The following is a 14,773-nucleotide window of genomic DNA, read 5'->3' as shown; positions in this document are numbered from 1 at the left end:
GTCTGCAAAATCTGAACAGTGTAAAATATACACAGATTCCCATCTTCTGCAAGTCCAGGGAAAGATTAATATGTATTTACATTATTAAACAGCAATTTAAGACACGGGGTGCCTTTGCAGAGGCAATGCTAGGCTGGTAACGATGGGCTTGTACTACAAGTAGAGGCCGGCAGGGACAGCTGGACCTTGACCTGTGTCCGGTTTCTCTGAACCCTGGCAAGTTGAAGGGACTTGGTATTCACCAAGTCCAGCTCTGGCTCAGCGGCTTCAGTGTCGGGCCTCTTGTACAGCATGGTTTGGAGTTCTGTCTTCAGTCTAAGGATGGAGCGTGCCAGCCCGATTGAAGTCCACATCTTCCTTAAGAGATATGCCTGCAGCTTTGGCACTTTTTCACAGAGTCTGGGCCCTGAGCTCCTATGAGGGCCAAAGGCTTCCCATCTGGACATTCTGCACAGAGCCATCTGCTATTGCAGAAACCCTCATACGAGGGGTCTGTTTACCCCATAGGCAGCAGTCCCAGGTTTCAAGGTCTGAGGGCTTGACTGGCAGTCTGTGAGGTTGACTGTGCCTCATGGTTTCCTGAGGTTCAAATTGAAGTTTCATTACTGCCTCTGTGTGTGGGAAGAATTGCCAGGCATGTGGAAGGGTCAGTGATGGCAACTGCATGAATCCGAAGCCATTTTGGGGCAGAGACTCCCAGTCATGTGTGAGGGGAAGCCTGGGGGCTCTAGGGACCCTGGATGGGGAAAGCTGGTGGCTCCCTCCCTCCCTCCCAGAGCCCTGGAAGCCAAGGCTACTTACTCTGAGTCAGAGCCATCGGCCTGGGCACTCCCTGTGCATACATTCATGGCCACCCCATTGAGATGCTCACGGCCTGGCTCCCTCCTTGGAGTCTTGATGGTAATGACACAGTCAGTGGCATGGACCCCATCACCAGAGCCCAGGGAGGATGTGCGGGAGGACATGGGGCTCTGCTCATAGTCAGCGAGCTTCTCTCGAAGCCGGCACTTGAGTGGCTGCTCTGGCAGTGGTGGTGGATAGGTGATTTTGTTTTTCAGGATGCCTGGGAGAAGGGAGATTGACCACCAAGTTAGTCCAGCGTGACTCAGTGGCTCAGCTGGGGAAGGACAATGTTAATCAAGTGAGTGAGCCTGGTCTGGTTCTTACCAACTTGTTTAGGTCCCACCCAAAGCCCTCCACGGAATCCCCCCTCAACCTGCTGAACAAGGACTCCTGCCCCTGTCCTATGTGCTGGATGAGGGTTTGCTCCAGGTACCTTTCCGCTGCTCCTGGGGCTGGCTGCTAAGCACCGCCACTGGCTTGGCCAGGACCCCACTTTCCAGGTCAGGGGGCCGGTCACCACAGTGATTGCCCTGCGTCTGCCGGTGTAACTCCACGCTGACCTTGGTCTCCACCTTCAGGTGGGGCTCAGTGTCCAACTCCTCACTGTCACTCCCAGCCAGACTCTCATCGGGCCAGCCAGCTGGAACGTGGTTGGCTAGAGCATCTGCTGTGGTAAGAATCAACGTTCTGTGACTTACAGCCACGCGCCTGTAATACCCCAGGCCCAGCAGACTCCTAGAGTGGCCCTGACCTCATCATCTCTGGCTTGCAGAACTGGTGAGGCCATACTCTAAAGATGGAGACACTGAGGCCACATCTTGATGTTGCAGACAATGTGTGCCCAACACGGAGAACCATATGCTGACTACTCTCTACCTGCTTTGTCCAGCTCTCCACCCCGAATTTCTGCCACTGCCCAGCAAATGGTGTGGGCAAATTCCTGGGATTTGTGTTCCTATCTGAGCTATCCTGTGTGGCTATTACTCTGCTGGGCAGACTCTTGGGGACAACAGCCAGAGTGGAGGTGTGACCATGGCCCACTGTTCACAGCCACTCTGACCTTCTGTGTGTCTCCACTGCTTACCTTTTGGGGTACTGTGGGCAGGGCCACCAGCTGGATTCCACTTGTCTTCAGCTTCTCCGCCGTCATCCTCGCTGTCGGATGTGTGTGAAGAAGCGTAGGAACTGCTATGCTCATCCAGGGACAACTCACTGTCAGAGTCAGAGTCAGGGCCTGCAGGGGCAGGGTAGAGTCGGGAGCTCAGGCCACCAACGCTTTTCTATGGTCCAGTGTCTCAGAGGACAGAGGGTCAAGAAAGAGGTCAAGAATGGGGAGGAGGGCAAAAAAGGGACAGGGGCTCTGGTGCCTGCAGGGGGAACCAACCATACCATGAGCTTTCTTGGAGTTCCTAGGGATGAAGGATGCATCTGGTTCTCCATGGTTACCGCGTGCTGGTCCAGAGGACACACTGAGTTTCTGGACCCCTTCATCCCTAATTGGGTAGAGGTAGAGTAAGCCCAGCACTGTCTCAGAGTGACAGTGATGAAGCTGTTCATGTCACAGAGCATCTACTATGGAAGGCCACACGAAACTGGAAGATTCTCTAAGCCCACCCCTTTTGTGCCCTATCAATAGCAATAGCTGATAAAACACCCTCCCCCCAGGATATGGGGCAGACTGGGCATGTGGAGCAGCAGGGTTCAAGGCAGGGCATTGTTTACCCCCAAGAAAACAGTGTGCACGGAGGCCTGACCTGGTGGTGCTGTCCAGAGAGGCTGTGGACTCGCCCAGGGCGGTGCGGAGCATGTCTGGTCCTTCGCTATATGTGTTGTTGCAGTTGAGGGAGCGCTAGTGGAGAAGGGAAGGAGGCAATTGGTGAGCACAAGCCAGGGAGGTCTGCATTGTCCCTGAGCAGCCCCCATGATAGTGCGGGGGAGGGATAGACAGGGCTGCAAACTGGAACCCTGTGGCAAAGGGGAGAACATTCCCTGGCCCACAGAGTCGGAACACCTCATTCCCTGTGGACACTGCTTCCGGTTGTCATAAATCTCTGCCCTGACCCCGTCTTCCAAAGCCCTTGCAAGTGGGGCCACAGTTGGACAGAGACACTCCAGGATGATTCTGCCCTGTGGTGTGTGGTGCGTGCTAAGATACAAAGCCCACGGAGCATAGTTTGTTCAGTCCTCACAGCTCCCAACCCTGCCACCAGCTCCTGTGCCTGGACTAGAGGGGTCTCCAGCACCTCTTACCGTTAGCAGAGTGGCCCTTGTGGTGGCCGAGTCATCTAGGTGCAGCTTCTTCCCGGCCAGCACTGCCCTCAGGTGCTTCCGCACCTCCCTGTGGGTCACACAGTGGAAGAGGAGGACAAAGATGCCCTAGAGGGAGATGGGCTTCAGGTCAGTTTGACACTCTGGGTCCTGGTGATGCTTCTACACCAGGCTCCTGGCTATTCACTGAGGAAAGCCTAGCTCAGAGCAGTCTGGCTGACACAGAAGATGCCCCAAGGCCCACCACAAGCCTCCTCTCCAGGGAGGGACAAGACAGCAGTCCAGAGCCTTAAGGGCCACTCCCAACATTATGCCACGAGTTTACTAGGTAGCATTTGGTGTGAAATATAAAGGAAACTCTTACTCGCTGAGAACATCAGCGGGTTTTGGGTCACCCTACAGTGGTGGAGCAGGGACCAAGCTTTGTCCTGCCCAAGCCATGGCAAAGTCCTGACAGACTCAAAGCCCCAGAGCAAGGCTGGGTGGGAAGGACTGGGGCAGCTGGAGAACATAGGCTTTCCTACCCACCACCTCCCTGGAGCTGCCCCAGGACAGAGATCACAGGTCTGCTGGCACCAACCTGCAAGCAGCTGAAGGCTGCAAAGAGGTAGTGAAAGCTCAGAGTGTCACTGTTTACCGCCAGTAGTCCCAGCAGCCAGGTGGCGGTGACCAGCAGCAGCAGGAGGAAGGCAGTCCTCAGCATGGAGCTGTGGGAAGGCTCATACAGATTGTTGTGTGTGTGTGGTCACCCACCCACCAACCCACCCCAAGTCTCACTTCCACCAGAGACTAGGCACATAGGGGTTATGTTGGTAGACATGTAGGTGTAAGACTACGTCAATTAAAACAAATTAGAAAAAGCGTGAGCCTTCACCACCACGAGGCACCGCTTGCCATGCCCCTTATTACGACTTGGGCCCAGCAGCTGCTGTGCAAGGCCACGCTCGCTTCTGTGAAATGTGAAAACACAGAGCAAGTGGCTAAGGTCAGAGAGAGGCAGACAGAGCCTCGACTACCATGTGACTCGGGCAAGTACCTCCCCCACTCTCCCTCAGTGACCCCCCTTAGTCAAAGCAGATGACAAGAGTGTATCCCCCTCCACAAGGTTGTGGAAGAGCTTTAGGGCCGTGTGATGTAGGGCCAGAGTGGGACCTGGAGATAAAGTGGACTCGGGCAGGAAGCTGCAGCCCCTGTACCTGGACTCTACTCACTTCTACCTTCTGTACTGGGGGCTGGTACCCTCCAGTGTCCCTTAGTCACCCTTTTCTCATCTTGTGTCTTGAATACCATGCTAATTCTGTGGGGTATGATGGGTTCCCTCCCCCATCTACTAAACTACTGCAAGCTCCATCTGGGGTTTCCTATACTCCTAAGTCCCTAGTACTACCACCATTCCCAGCCCACCTACCTGAACATGTCACCCAACATTAAATGTATCTGATTCTGAATTCAGGACCCTCTTCCTACCCATGTTCCTCTTCTTCTTCTGGTTCCTATGGCCCAGACTATCTCAGGGCCTCAAACCATTGGCTAGTGATGATCACATCTCCCACATCCATGCCACCTATAACCCCGGAGGTCCGGTGCTTGCCCCAAACCCCCAGGCTGACTCCCTGGTGGGTACGGGGCTACCAGCCCAGTCAGCTGGGGGATGGGCACTTCCATGGGACCCTGCCCAACACATACTCGCTATCTTTGGGATTTCTCAAGGCCCAGCTGAAGGACTTGGTGGGTTGGCTCAGTGGTACATCCCACCCACTCAGCCCCAACTTACACAACCCCCTTTCTTTCATAATAGTGGTGCTTTCTTTGGCAGGAAACCTTCGCAGACAGGACAAAGATGACAGTGTTGATCTAGGAAGCAAGAACAGCAGCTTCAGGTAGTGGACTTTTCTACTGTCTCTAGGATGATCCTCCCCAGCCAAACACCTATCTTCATCCACATCTGGAGGCAGTGTAAGGGAGGGTGAGAGGCCTTGGCCCCAGGTGAGTTAAGCCAGTCCATGCTGTAGTCAGGTCTTAGCCTGCTACACTAGGCTGCCTGTGCATGGAGGTCTTCCATGGGGCATGAAGTGAGTCCTGGAACCTGGGGCTTTAAAAATAGGGTCCCAGAGCACCCTGGAAACTCTGATGACTGTCACTACAAGGCATGTCCTTCTTGCTAACCCAGCCACCCTGAGGAACTGTTGAGCATGGGGCCCTGGGCTCCTGTATCCTAAGTGGCATGTCTGGGGATTCAACACTCACAATTATAACTGTTCCGACAGGCCCAGCAAAGCTCCAGATCAGGGTGTCCTGAAGGGACAGCCAGCAGAAGTCAGGGTTTCCGTAGCCCTGAGGGTCCAAGCCAACAGCCAGTCCTGTGCACATTGAGACACAGAAGAGTGAAGATCACAGACCTGGAAGATCCCCACCTTCCCCAGGAGGAGAGCTGAGGCCAGACAGGCAAGGCCACCCAGAGACCCCCAAAACACCCTCATTAGAGATCGAGAAGCTAGAGAGCAATGCATCCAGACTCCTTAAACTAAGCAAGGGGCTGGCTACTTCTTGTGACCCAAGAGGCAACCGCTGCCTATAACTAATAATGTCATCTGCCTGGGGACCTTGGGTATAAATCTTGGTATTTTTAGAGGTAGCTTTTAAAAATAAACTCTGAAGAGTAAGACCTCTGAACTGTCTAGATTCTAGGTAGCAGAGCCCTCAGGAGGCAATGGCATTTCCCACTCAGAAATCAACAGAGGCAGCTGGGGAGGCCGCCCACTGACACCTCCAGATGGCTTCCACACTAAGGAACAAATTATAATTTTCCGGGTATTCTCACAATGACACCTGACCTTGAAAGAGATAACACCTCCGTCAAGTGACAAGAGGGGGCTGCCACCCAGCCTCCGAGAGTATGATCACTCAGGGTCCCTTAGAGTAGGGATGAGTTACATCAGAACCCTAGGGGCCTTGGAGACTTTGTCCAGAACCCTAGAATGCCCACCAGGGGCATGCCGGGTAGGGGCTTAATGCCCACCAGGGGCATGCCGGGTAGGGGCTTTATGCCCTCCTGTTGAGAACAGAAGTGTGGATCTTCCTCAACAGGAGGCAAATGGTGGTTTTCTAGTTATTGAAGTGTAGTCAGGCATGATGGCGGCAAACACCCTCAATCCCAGCACTCGGGAGGCAGAGGCGGACAGATCTCTGAGGTACAGCCAGCCTGTTGTACAGAGCAAGTTCCATGCTAGCCAGGACTATAGAGAGAAACCCTGCCTTCCAAACAAACAAACAAACAAAAAAAGCCAAAGCCAGAGGGTCAAGAGAAAGGAGAAAGACAGATGGCTCAAGGGAAACCTGCATTTTAACACAGGTCACCCTGGTAGATCTGTGCTACGTGTCCTTACCTGTGACAATGGCGGGGATGCCCCAGCCCACCACATGGTAGAATCGCATGGGCCCAGTGTCGATGTTGCGGACTTCTGTCAGCATTCGGTAGACATGCAAGTTCTCCACCAGGGTCCAGGCGAAGGTGCCCATGGAGACATAGTGCAGGAGGATGGCCACCACTGTGCAGAGGAACTGAGTGGAGAGGAGCAATTCAGCATGCGGCCCGAGGCCTGGTACCGTGACAGGGGTCCAAGCCTGGGGGTGACCCCCCACAGAAGCCAAATCATCATAGAGCCAGAGAGACCAATTCAGGCTGTTCTGCAATGGAAGGATCTCAAGTGTCCCCAAAGTGCGGCGAAGCTCCTCTCCTTCTGTGTAACTCAGCAGGAGTGGCTAAGGGCGACCTGGGGTCACTACCAAGAGTGGGTGTAATTCAGGAACAAGAGAAAGCACTAGTCTTTGGGGGAATCTGAAGATAATGTATCTTTGCAAGCTTGTTCTAATTTTTTAAAATATTTACGTTGGGGTTTTTTGTTCATTTTTGTTTTTAAATGTAAGAGTGCTCTGCTGCATATACATCTGCAGGCCAGAAGAGGGCATCAGATCCCCTTATGAGCCACCACATGGTTGCTGGGAATTGAACTCAGGACCTCTGGAAGAGCAGTCAGTGCTCTTAACCACTGAGTTATCCCCCACTTCCAGTTTTTATTTTCAAATCTACAGAGTGGTGTTGGCTCAGGCTGAAAGTTCCTGGCTGATACCTCAGCCTGTGTTCCCAGAAATGCCAGCCAGTAGGTGCAGCCGGGGGCCTAGGGGGCACTTCTTCCAGGGGCCTCTCTGTCCAGTAGGAGCAGTGTCTTGATGGTTTTTATGGATCCAAGACCACAAAAGGAGGAGACTCTTCTACCTGTCTGCCTTTAGCTGGATAGGGCTGTGTGTCAGGCCAAACGCCATGTGCTACAAAAGAGAACTCAGCATGTGGACTGAAGGACAGCATGCATCTCCTAAAGTCAGCAAGGAAGCCAGCTTTGCCTGCTGGGGTACAGAAGACCCAGCAGTATCAGAAACAAGATCATGGGAGAAGGGGGAAAGGACAAGGACACTGAGCTCTCAGAGTTCAGCCTAGGGAGCCATTAGTATAAACCCATTCTCAGGTGTTCCACAATGCTACTTAAAGATGTAGCCCAGGGTGGCTACTCATGGGCCTCTTTGGAGACATGCCTAAACAGAGCTTCCAGGCTAGCCAGCTGGAAAATAACAGTAGGCTTCCCAACAGGAAGTTAAGCCAGGCAGGGTAGAAAATGAGTGAGAGAGGATGGAGGGGAGGGGAGTTGGCCTTATTCATATTGGCTCAAGCCACACCCACAGCTTATCCACACCCCTAACCACAGCCACAACTGACCCCACTCACAACCAGGTAAAGAAAGTCACCTCCAGATTCCACCCTGGCCACGAGTACCATCTAAACCCCACAGCGGGCCACATCCTCACCAAACACTACCCTTGACCGGTACACCCATGCATGGGGCCCACACGGGCAGCTGCAGTCCTATGCTCTGTCCTTGGCCATAAGTCTGGCATCCTCTGGTCCTTCCCTGAGCAGAGCACTGCCCACAGATTTATACAGGTAGGAGAGCCACAAACGTTGCTATGTTTAAATACCAGGCCACTGAACTCTGAGGAAGGCAACAGAGCACAGGCTGGAGGGCACCCTGACAGAACCACCCACTGCCACGCCAACCTCCAAGGGCCACATGCTCTCCAGAGATGACACCCAGACAGTGCAAGGGACTCATGTAAACACGAACACTTGTCACCTACACTGCAAAGCTGAAGACAGAACCAGGGCTACAGCTGGGGCATGCTCTCTGTGGCATCAGAATGCCAGCTTGCTAGAGCAGGCCTGGGCTGGATTTACCCACACCACGTGCCATTTCCATAGTGGGAAGTAGGGCTGGTTCAGCTGCAGGAGGAGGGTGGGAAGGTTGGCTGGCTGTTGCTTTAAATGATGCACACATAAATCCTCAAAACAAGCAAACAAACAAACAAAAAACCTCTATTTGAAAAAGGCTGGAAACCGACAATAGTATCTGGCAGTGCTGTGTGGACACACTTCTACATTAAACATACTCGCTTTTCCAGAACAGAACAAACACACACTAAATCATTTCAACCTGTCAGGCTTCTGGGAGATAAACGGCCTCACCCAGAGATACAACTGTGAGTTTAGATAAAACTCAGAAAACCCAGGCACCATGCCAAGCCCCTGCCACTGTACACTGTCCTCCTGGGGGTGCTTTTTCCTTCTTTGTGATCGCCGGTGCTCAGAATGCTCTCATTCCAGCAGGCGCTGAGTCAGAAACAAGCCTTGGCCTCTCAGTGAGCCACATGGCATGCTTAGCTGCAGGGAGTGGCCTGAAGCCAGCCGACCGTCCTTGTTCTTTCCTCTTTCCAGACCTCGAAAAGGCACCCCCACAGGACCCCCAAAACGAGCCTCAGTTTACTGAGCCTCCTTCGCACAGGCCTCCTCTGTCCACGCCTCAGAGGAGGCTCCCATATCAATGTCCGCTCTGTGAAGGATATTATCTGGTCTTGGGAAATGGCAAAGAGGCTTAGTTGTGGCTCATCTGATTCAACACCGTGCCTCTACAGGAAATGGGACTGGGTCAAGGATGTCCTGAAGAGCCATGCCTAGGAGGTAGCAGGGTCTGTCCTTTCTCCTGAGGGGTCTGGCCGCCCGGGAAGTGCTCTGCACTGGCTGGAAAACTCTAACTTTGCAGCCTTCTTCCCCCTTCCATCCCAGAGCCTGACTTGGAGATCAAGTCTCCAGGCCTGTGCTTTACGGCCGGAGTAGCTGTGTCCAGCCACCACCTACTCTCCTGTCCCCCACCCCAGAGCTCTTGGAAAAAAACCACCCCAATCCCTCCCCACTTCTTGCCCTAGTCTCTTGTTCTAGTCTTCAACTACCAGGCCTGTGTTGGAGCAAGAGCTCTGGCTGGTTGCCATAGCACCTCAGGGCATGATAGAAAAAAAAAGTATATACAGAAGATGGTGTGACCTGCCCCACCTCCAGGCTACTGATGGATTGTCTCACTACCTGTTCCTGTGTCCTTCCAAGACACCTTCCACTAGATGTCAACTGGTAATCTCACACAGCCCCCTTCCCTGACCTAGCTCCCCACCAGCCAACAGGGAGAGGGTAGGGGGCATTCCCCAAACACGGTCTTTAGTAGGTTGAATGAGTTGCATCTTTATGTCTAAGGCCCTGGCATCTGCAGGAAGGAGTGCCGTGTGCAGTCGCTACCTCATCAGACACATTTTCTGGGTTGGTATCCATGAGGCCCGAGGCAGGTACACAAGTGACAATAGTCACCGCTGAGAGACAAGGGTAAGGCTGAAGGAACAGCTGACCACAGTAGCAGTGCCTGTGTAGGACACCACGCTGGACCAGACGCTGCTGCATGGAGCAAGGGTGATTGGGTCACTGCACGCACAAGTGACAGTCTGCTGACCTCGTCTCTCTCTAGGCTGTCAGTCTCTTCAGCCACAGGTGTGAAAAAGCACACAGAGTGTCCTGCACAAGTCCAGGGCAGGCAACGCACTTAGAATTGGGGGTAAGGGTGACAGCCCTCACCTCTGGTGGTTAAGAGTCTACATGACAGAGGCCTCCTTGGGGTCTACAGGAAGGTGGCACCAAGGGCCAAGTAGCTATTCCAACTCAACTACCTCCACCTACCTGAGTGTCCCTGTGGGTAACTCCATTTGTCAAAAACATCCTTCCTTTCACATCCACCCATCAACTCCAGGGGGTGAATGGGTGGAGCCTGTAAGTGAGCTTCTGGCAGAGTCCCCACTGGGAGCAGAGCTGACTGGTGGTCACCCTCCCTTTCCAACTCTCAACTAATGGGCTGGACTTCACATAATTCTCACTTGTAAATAGGGTAATATATATATAGCAACAGGTCGTAGCTGGGGCCACCTGAAGTCACAACCCCATTGTGTCTCACGATTTCGCTGTCATCAAGGACCTTGCCAACATCAACGGCAGCATGGACCTGTTCTGCCTCCTCTGGAATGAGCCCTTTTATCCAGGGACATCACTGCTGGACACCAATCTGTCCCTCCCAGAGCCCCTATCACCTGGAAGGCAAACACCCCAATCGCCAGTGGACTGTGAAAGCTGCCCAGCCCCCCCCCCCCCCCCCCCCCCCCCCCGTAGCTCAGTCATAGCTCTCCATTCATTCACAGCCAGATTTAATGCGCTCTTCCAGGGACATGCCCAGCCTCCTGCTCTCCTTACGTTCAGGCGCTGTGCCTGGGCACAGGAGTGCAGTGGCCTTTACATGCTGGCTGATGAGCTCCCTAGATTATTCATGGGATTTTACCTGTACGTTGTTTTAGAATTTCCTGTGGAACCCGACATGCCAATCATGTCATCCGATAAGAGTCTTGATTCTTGGGCTGGAGAGATGGCTCAGTGGTTGAGAGCACTGACTGCTCTTCCAGAGGTCCTGAGTTCAATTCCCAGCAACCACATTGTGGCTCACAACCATTTGTAATGGGGTCTGATGCCCTCTTCTGTGTGTCTAAAGACAGCGACAGTGTACTTATATATAATCGATAAATAAATCATTTTTTAAAAGTCTTGATTCTTTTTCCTGTGTCCCTGTTGAGGCCACCCTCCCACAACATAGTGAACAAAAGACCAAAGTAAGGCAGGTTCCTACTGTTAGGAACCACAACTAAGACTTCCCTCCACTACTGCTCTAGTGTGTGTGTGTGTGTGTGTGTGTGTGTGTGTTTTCTTGTCTTAGGTTACAATGTTCCCTTTTCTAGTTTGTTCAAAGGGGGGTTTTCTCCTGCCCCTTTTCTTTCTAGTCATGAATGAATGTAAAAATTATAAATTGTTTTCTGCATTAAGAGAAATATTTGCAGCCGGGCAGAGGTATCACTCGCCTTTAATCTCAGCACTGGTGAGGCAGACACAGGTGGATCTCTGAGTTCAAGGCCAATCTGGTCTACTTAGGGAGTTCCAGGACAGCCAGGGCTACACAGAGAAACCCCTACTCAAACCCCATCCCTCCTCAAAAAAAAAAAATTCTTTTTAACATAGTGCTAGAGATGTGGCTCAGTGGTTAGCCTCGTATCAGGCGCTGCAGGCTCAGTCCCCAACACTGCCAACATCAGGTGCACAGGCCTATGATCCTAAAACCTCCCGAGGTAGAAGCCAGAGGATCTGGATCCTAAGTTCCTGCTGGGCCTCAGCTGACACAAGGGCCACCCGCCCCTGCCTCCACAAAGTAACAGAAACTCGCATTATTCCTTCTGTGTGGTGATGAGAAAGACGGCTACAGGTTTATATGCTGCTGAATCACCTTCACGGCTGTCCTAAGAAGAGAAGGCTGTCCCTGCTGCATCGTCATCTTCTAGATACTGATGCGTTCGAGCCCAGTGCTGGTCTTCCTTATCTTAGAGGGAAATGCAGCCGTTCAGTCACAGAGCTTCCCTGCTGCCCAGACTGCTACCTTGTCTCCTCTCTCAGCTCCAGGGTGTGTTATTTCCCCTCCCTTTGAATAACACCTTATGGCTATTTATCTTCTTATCCCTTCCTTTCCACGGGCTGACTTCTGCTTTATTCTTCCCTTTCCAGACCTCCTCAAGGCCCCAGTGTTCTTTGCTAAAGACCCTTAGCTCACTGGATTTCAACCTTTTTCCTTAAAAAGCTGATTTTTATTATTTGTCTATGGGTGTTTTGTCTGCATGCACCTGCACCACGTGTGCAGTACTCACGGGGGCCATAAGAGGGCACCAGATCCCTGAGACTGGAGGCACAGATGGTTGTGAGCCACCTGTGGGAACTGGGAATGGAAACCAGGCGCTCTAGAAGATCAGCCCGTGCTCTAAATCCCGCTCTAAATCCCGGAGCCAGCTTTTCAGCCCCCACTATCTTGTCTTATTCTAGCATCAGCAATGTGATTTTAACTCTATACTATGTTACTATACCCTGCAAGTATTATTTTTAATTACATTTGATGTATTTAGAGTACGTTTGGGTAGAGCGTGCATGCCACGGGAGGATGTATGGAAGTCAAAGGACGGCTCATGGGATTGTGGTTTATCCTTCCACTGTGTGGCTCCTGAACTCAGGTCCCCCAGCTCGGCAGCGGGTGCCATCTTGCCTGGTCTGCAGTCAGACATTATATTTCCACTAACGTTTTTTTCCTTCGTTAAGATTCCTAAGCATTTTTCTTGAACTTGCGTCTTCTGTGGGTCTATTTTGAGTCTGCTCCATTAGATACATAAAGAAGAGCAGGCATCTACTATCGTAGCGTGTGCCCTCCTGAGTTTATTACATAGCTGCCATCAGTCTCACAATCGGAGGTTCTTGGGTTTCTTTGGGAAGCCACTGTCTGTCACGTCTCATGACTCTCAGCCTTTGTGTCCCTTACAAACGTCCCTCCTGTGGGCTATCTTTACCTCAGTGACAAGCTCACCGTTCACCTGTGTCAGAGATAACCATGTGTCAGGTAGCTGTCGCTAGACAGCCCTTACAGACGAACGCCAGGAGCTCACCGGCCACAGATCCAGCTGTGTGGGCACAGGTAAGAATTCGGATTTGCTCTGCATATCCCCGTAACACTTAGGCTCTATAAGCTAACACCTCGTGCTCAGGGGCTCTCCAGTCTGCACACTATCCTACCCTGGCAACCTCTAAGGCGTGGACTACATGACCTCCATGAGCATCCAGGGACCCTGTGAGGTTCTGCAACACCACTTGGGCTCATACAGTTCTTCAGGGTCCAATGCAACAGCCAACCAGGCTACCAACACTCAACAACCCTGCATTTCATCAGATCAACTAGAGTTTCCCTGCCTCCCCCCCGTTGTGCCTCCCCCTCTTCCCTACCTGTCCTCTCAGCAAGTGCCTTTCTCTTCTGTGGTCCCATACACCCCTGACTTTATTTACTTTATGCATTTGTTGCTCCTTCTTGAGCAAGGCCCAGGGTTATTGTGGGTGTGGAGAAAACAAAGGGAAGGGGTACCTGTACACCTCTCCCTGCTAAAGCTACTGTAGCCCACAGGACTCTGGGATTTAGCACATAACTACAGCACCTAGATGGTTAATTCTAATTGTCAACTTGATGCAAGTGAGAATCACCCAGGGAAACAGTCTCAGTGAAGGATTGTCAAGGTAGAACTGTGAGCATGCCTGTGTGGAGGGGGTTATCTTGATTGTTAACAGATGGGAAAAGACCAAGCCCACAGTGGGTGGCATCATTCCCTCGGCAGGGGGCCTTGGACTGTATAAGAGTAGAGAAAGATAGCTGAGAACTAGACATTCATGCATTTATTCTCTCTTTGCTCTTAGATGTGAAGTGACTAGTAGCAGCCCCGAGTTCTCCACAATGGCCAACTGTGACCATGAATCATGAGCCAAATAAACCCTGTCTCCCTTAGGCTGTTTTTGATCAGGGTTCTCAAAGCAAGACACAGAACCAGACCAGCACCTTTGAAACCACTAAGGCCTATGTCAAGAGACTCACTGTGCGTGTGGCTTTTGGTGGACTCTATGGATGCCCTTAGCGGGGAGGTCCTGACAGGTCATAAAGCCTTAGCCTCTCCAGAGAGTTCCCAGAACACAATGCCCTTACGAAACAAGATGGACAACTCCACTGCTCCAAGGCGACTGCGAGCACACCCAGGTGATCTCATGGGAGACACTCAGGGTAACCCAGGGGATATCATGCCCAAGTGGCAGCACCTAGGGTAGCCCGTGGCAGGCTGAGGGGAGTGGTCTTACCGGGTTCTCAGTCTGGTTGATCCCAACCATGAAGATGAGCTGGGAGAAGAACAGAGCTGCAATGAGGTTCCTGTGGATGCTGTGTAGGTTGGAGCGCAGTGTCCGGACAAGGGAGAGCAGGACAAAGGCCACCAGGAGGGCCCCCAGGGACAAGGACAGGGCGGCATAGGTGATGATCTTCAGGGGCAGAACCTCCCCGTGCTGCAGGTGGGTTGGTTAAAGAGAATAAGGAGCTGGCGTTGACGGATGTTTGAACAACACAGACAAAATACTGTCATGGATGCCAGATGCTGAAGACTGGGAGGGGACCAGGTGACTAGTTAGGAATGATGGGCAAGCTCTGAGTGAGTGGTGGCGACAGTTGCCCAACAAGGGGAACGTACCAATGCACCCAGCCCAAGCGATATATTATTTAGCCAGTGTGACACATGCATTTAATCTCAGCACTCAAGAGGCATAGATTTCTGTGAGTTCAAGGCCAAGCTGGCCTAC

The 14,773-nt window shown here is 52.3% G+C and overlaps 1 protein-coding gene across 1 annotated transcript in view; it reads right to left on the bottom strand.

Annotated features, from left to right (window-relative positions):
• Window positions 1-586: 586 nt before the first annotated feature.
• The window catches only part of CELSR1 (cadherin EGF LAG seven-pass G-type receptor 1), a gene marked incomplete at both ends in the record, with an annotated part of 127,533 nt that continues 113,346 nt past the window's right edge, over window positions 587-14,773 (bottom strand). Inside the window, 12 exons of the mRNA XM_080938998.1 lie at window positions 587-611; window positions 802-1,063; window positions 1,277-1,510; window positions 1,928-2,077; window positions 2,233-2,336; window positions 2,598-2,692; window positions 3,094-3,219; window positions 3,692-3,818; window positions 4,886-4,965; window positions 5,359-5,471; window positions 6,498-6,672; window positions 14,282-14,482. Coding sequence (XP_080795124.1) covers window positions 587-611; window positions 802-1,063; window positions 1,277-1,510; window positions 1,928-2,077; window positions 2,233-2,336; window positions 2,598-2,692; window positions 3,094-3,219; window positions 3,692-3,818; window positions 4,886-4,965; window positions 5,359-5,471; window positions 6,498-6,672; window positions 14,282-14,482 — 1,692 coding nt within the window. The remainder of the gene's footprint in view (window positions 612-801; window positions 1,064-1,276; window positions 1,511-1,927; window positions 2,078-2,232; window positions 2,337-2,597; window positions 2,693-3,093; window positions 3,220-3,691; window positions 3,819-4,885; window positions 4,966-5,358; window positions 5,472-6,497; window positions 6,673-14,281; window positions 14,483-14,773) is intronic.

This window comes from Micromys minutus (genome assembly GCF_963924665.1).
Source record: "Micromys minutus genome assembly, chromosome: 27".
Lineage (NCBI taxonomy): Eukaryota > Metazoa > Chordata > Mammalia > Rodentia > Muridae > Micromys > Micromys minutus.
Note: the sequence above shows the minus strand (reverse complement) of the source record. Positions and strands in the feature narration are given on the sequence as shown.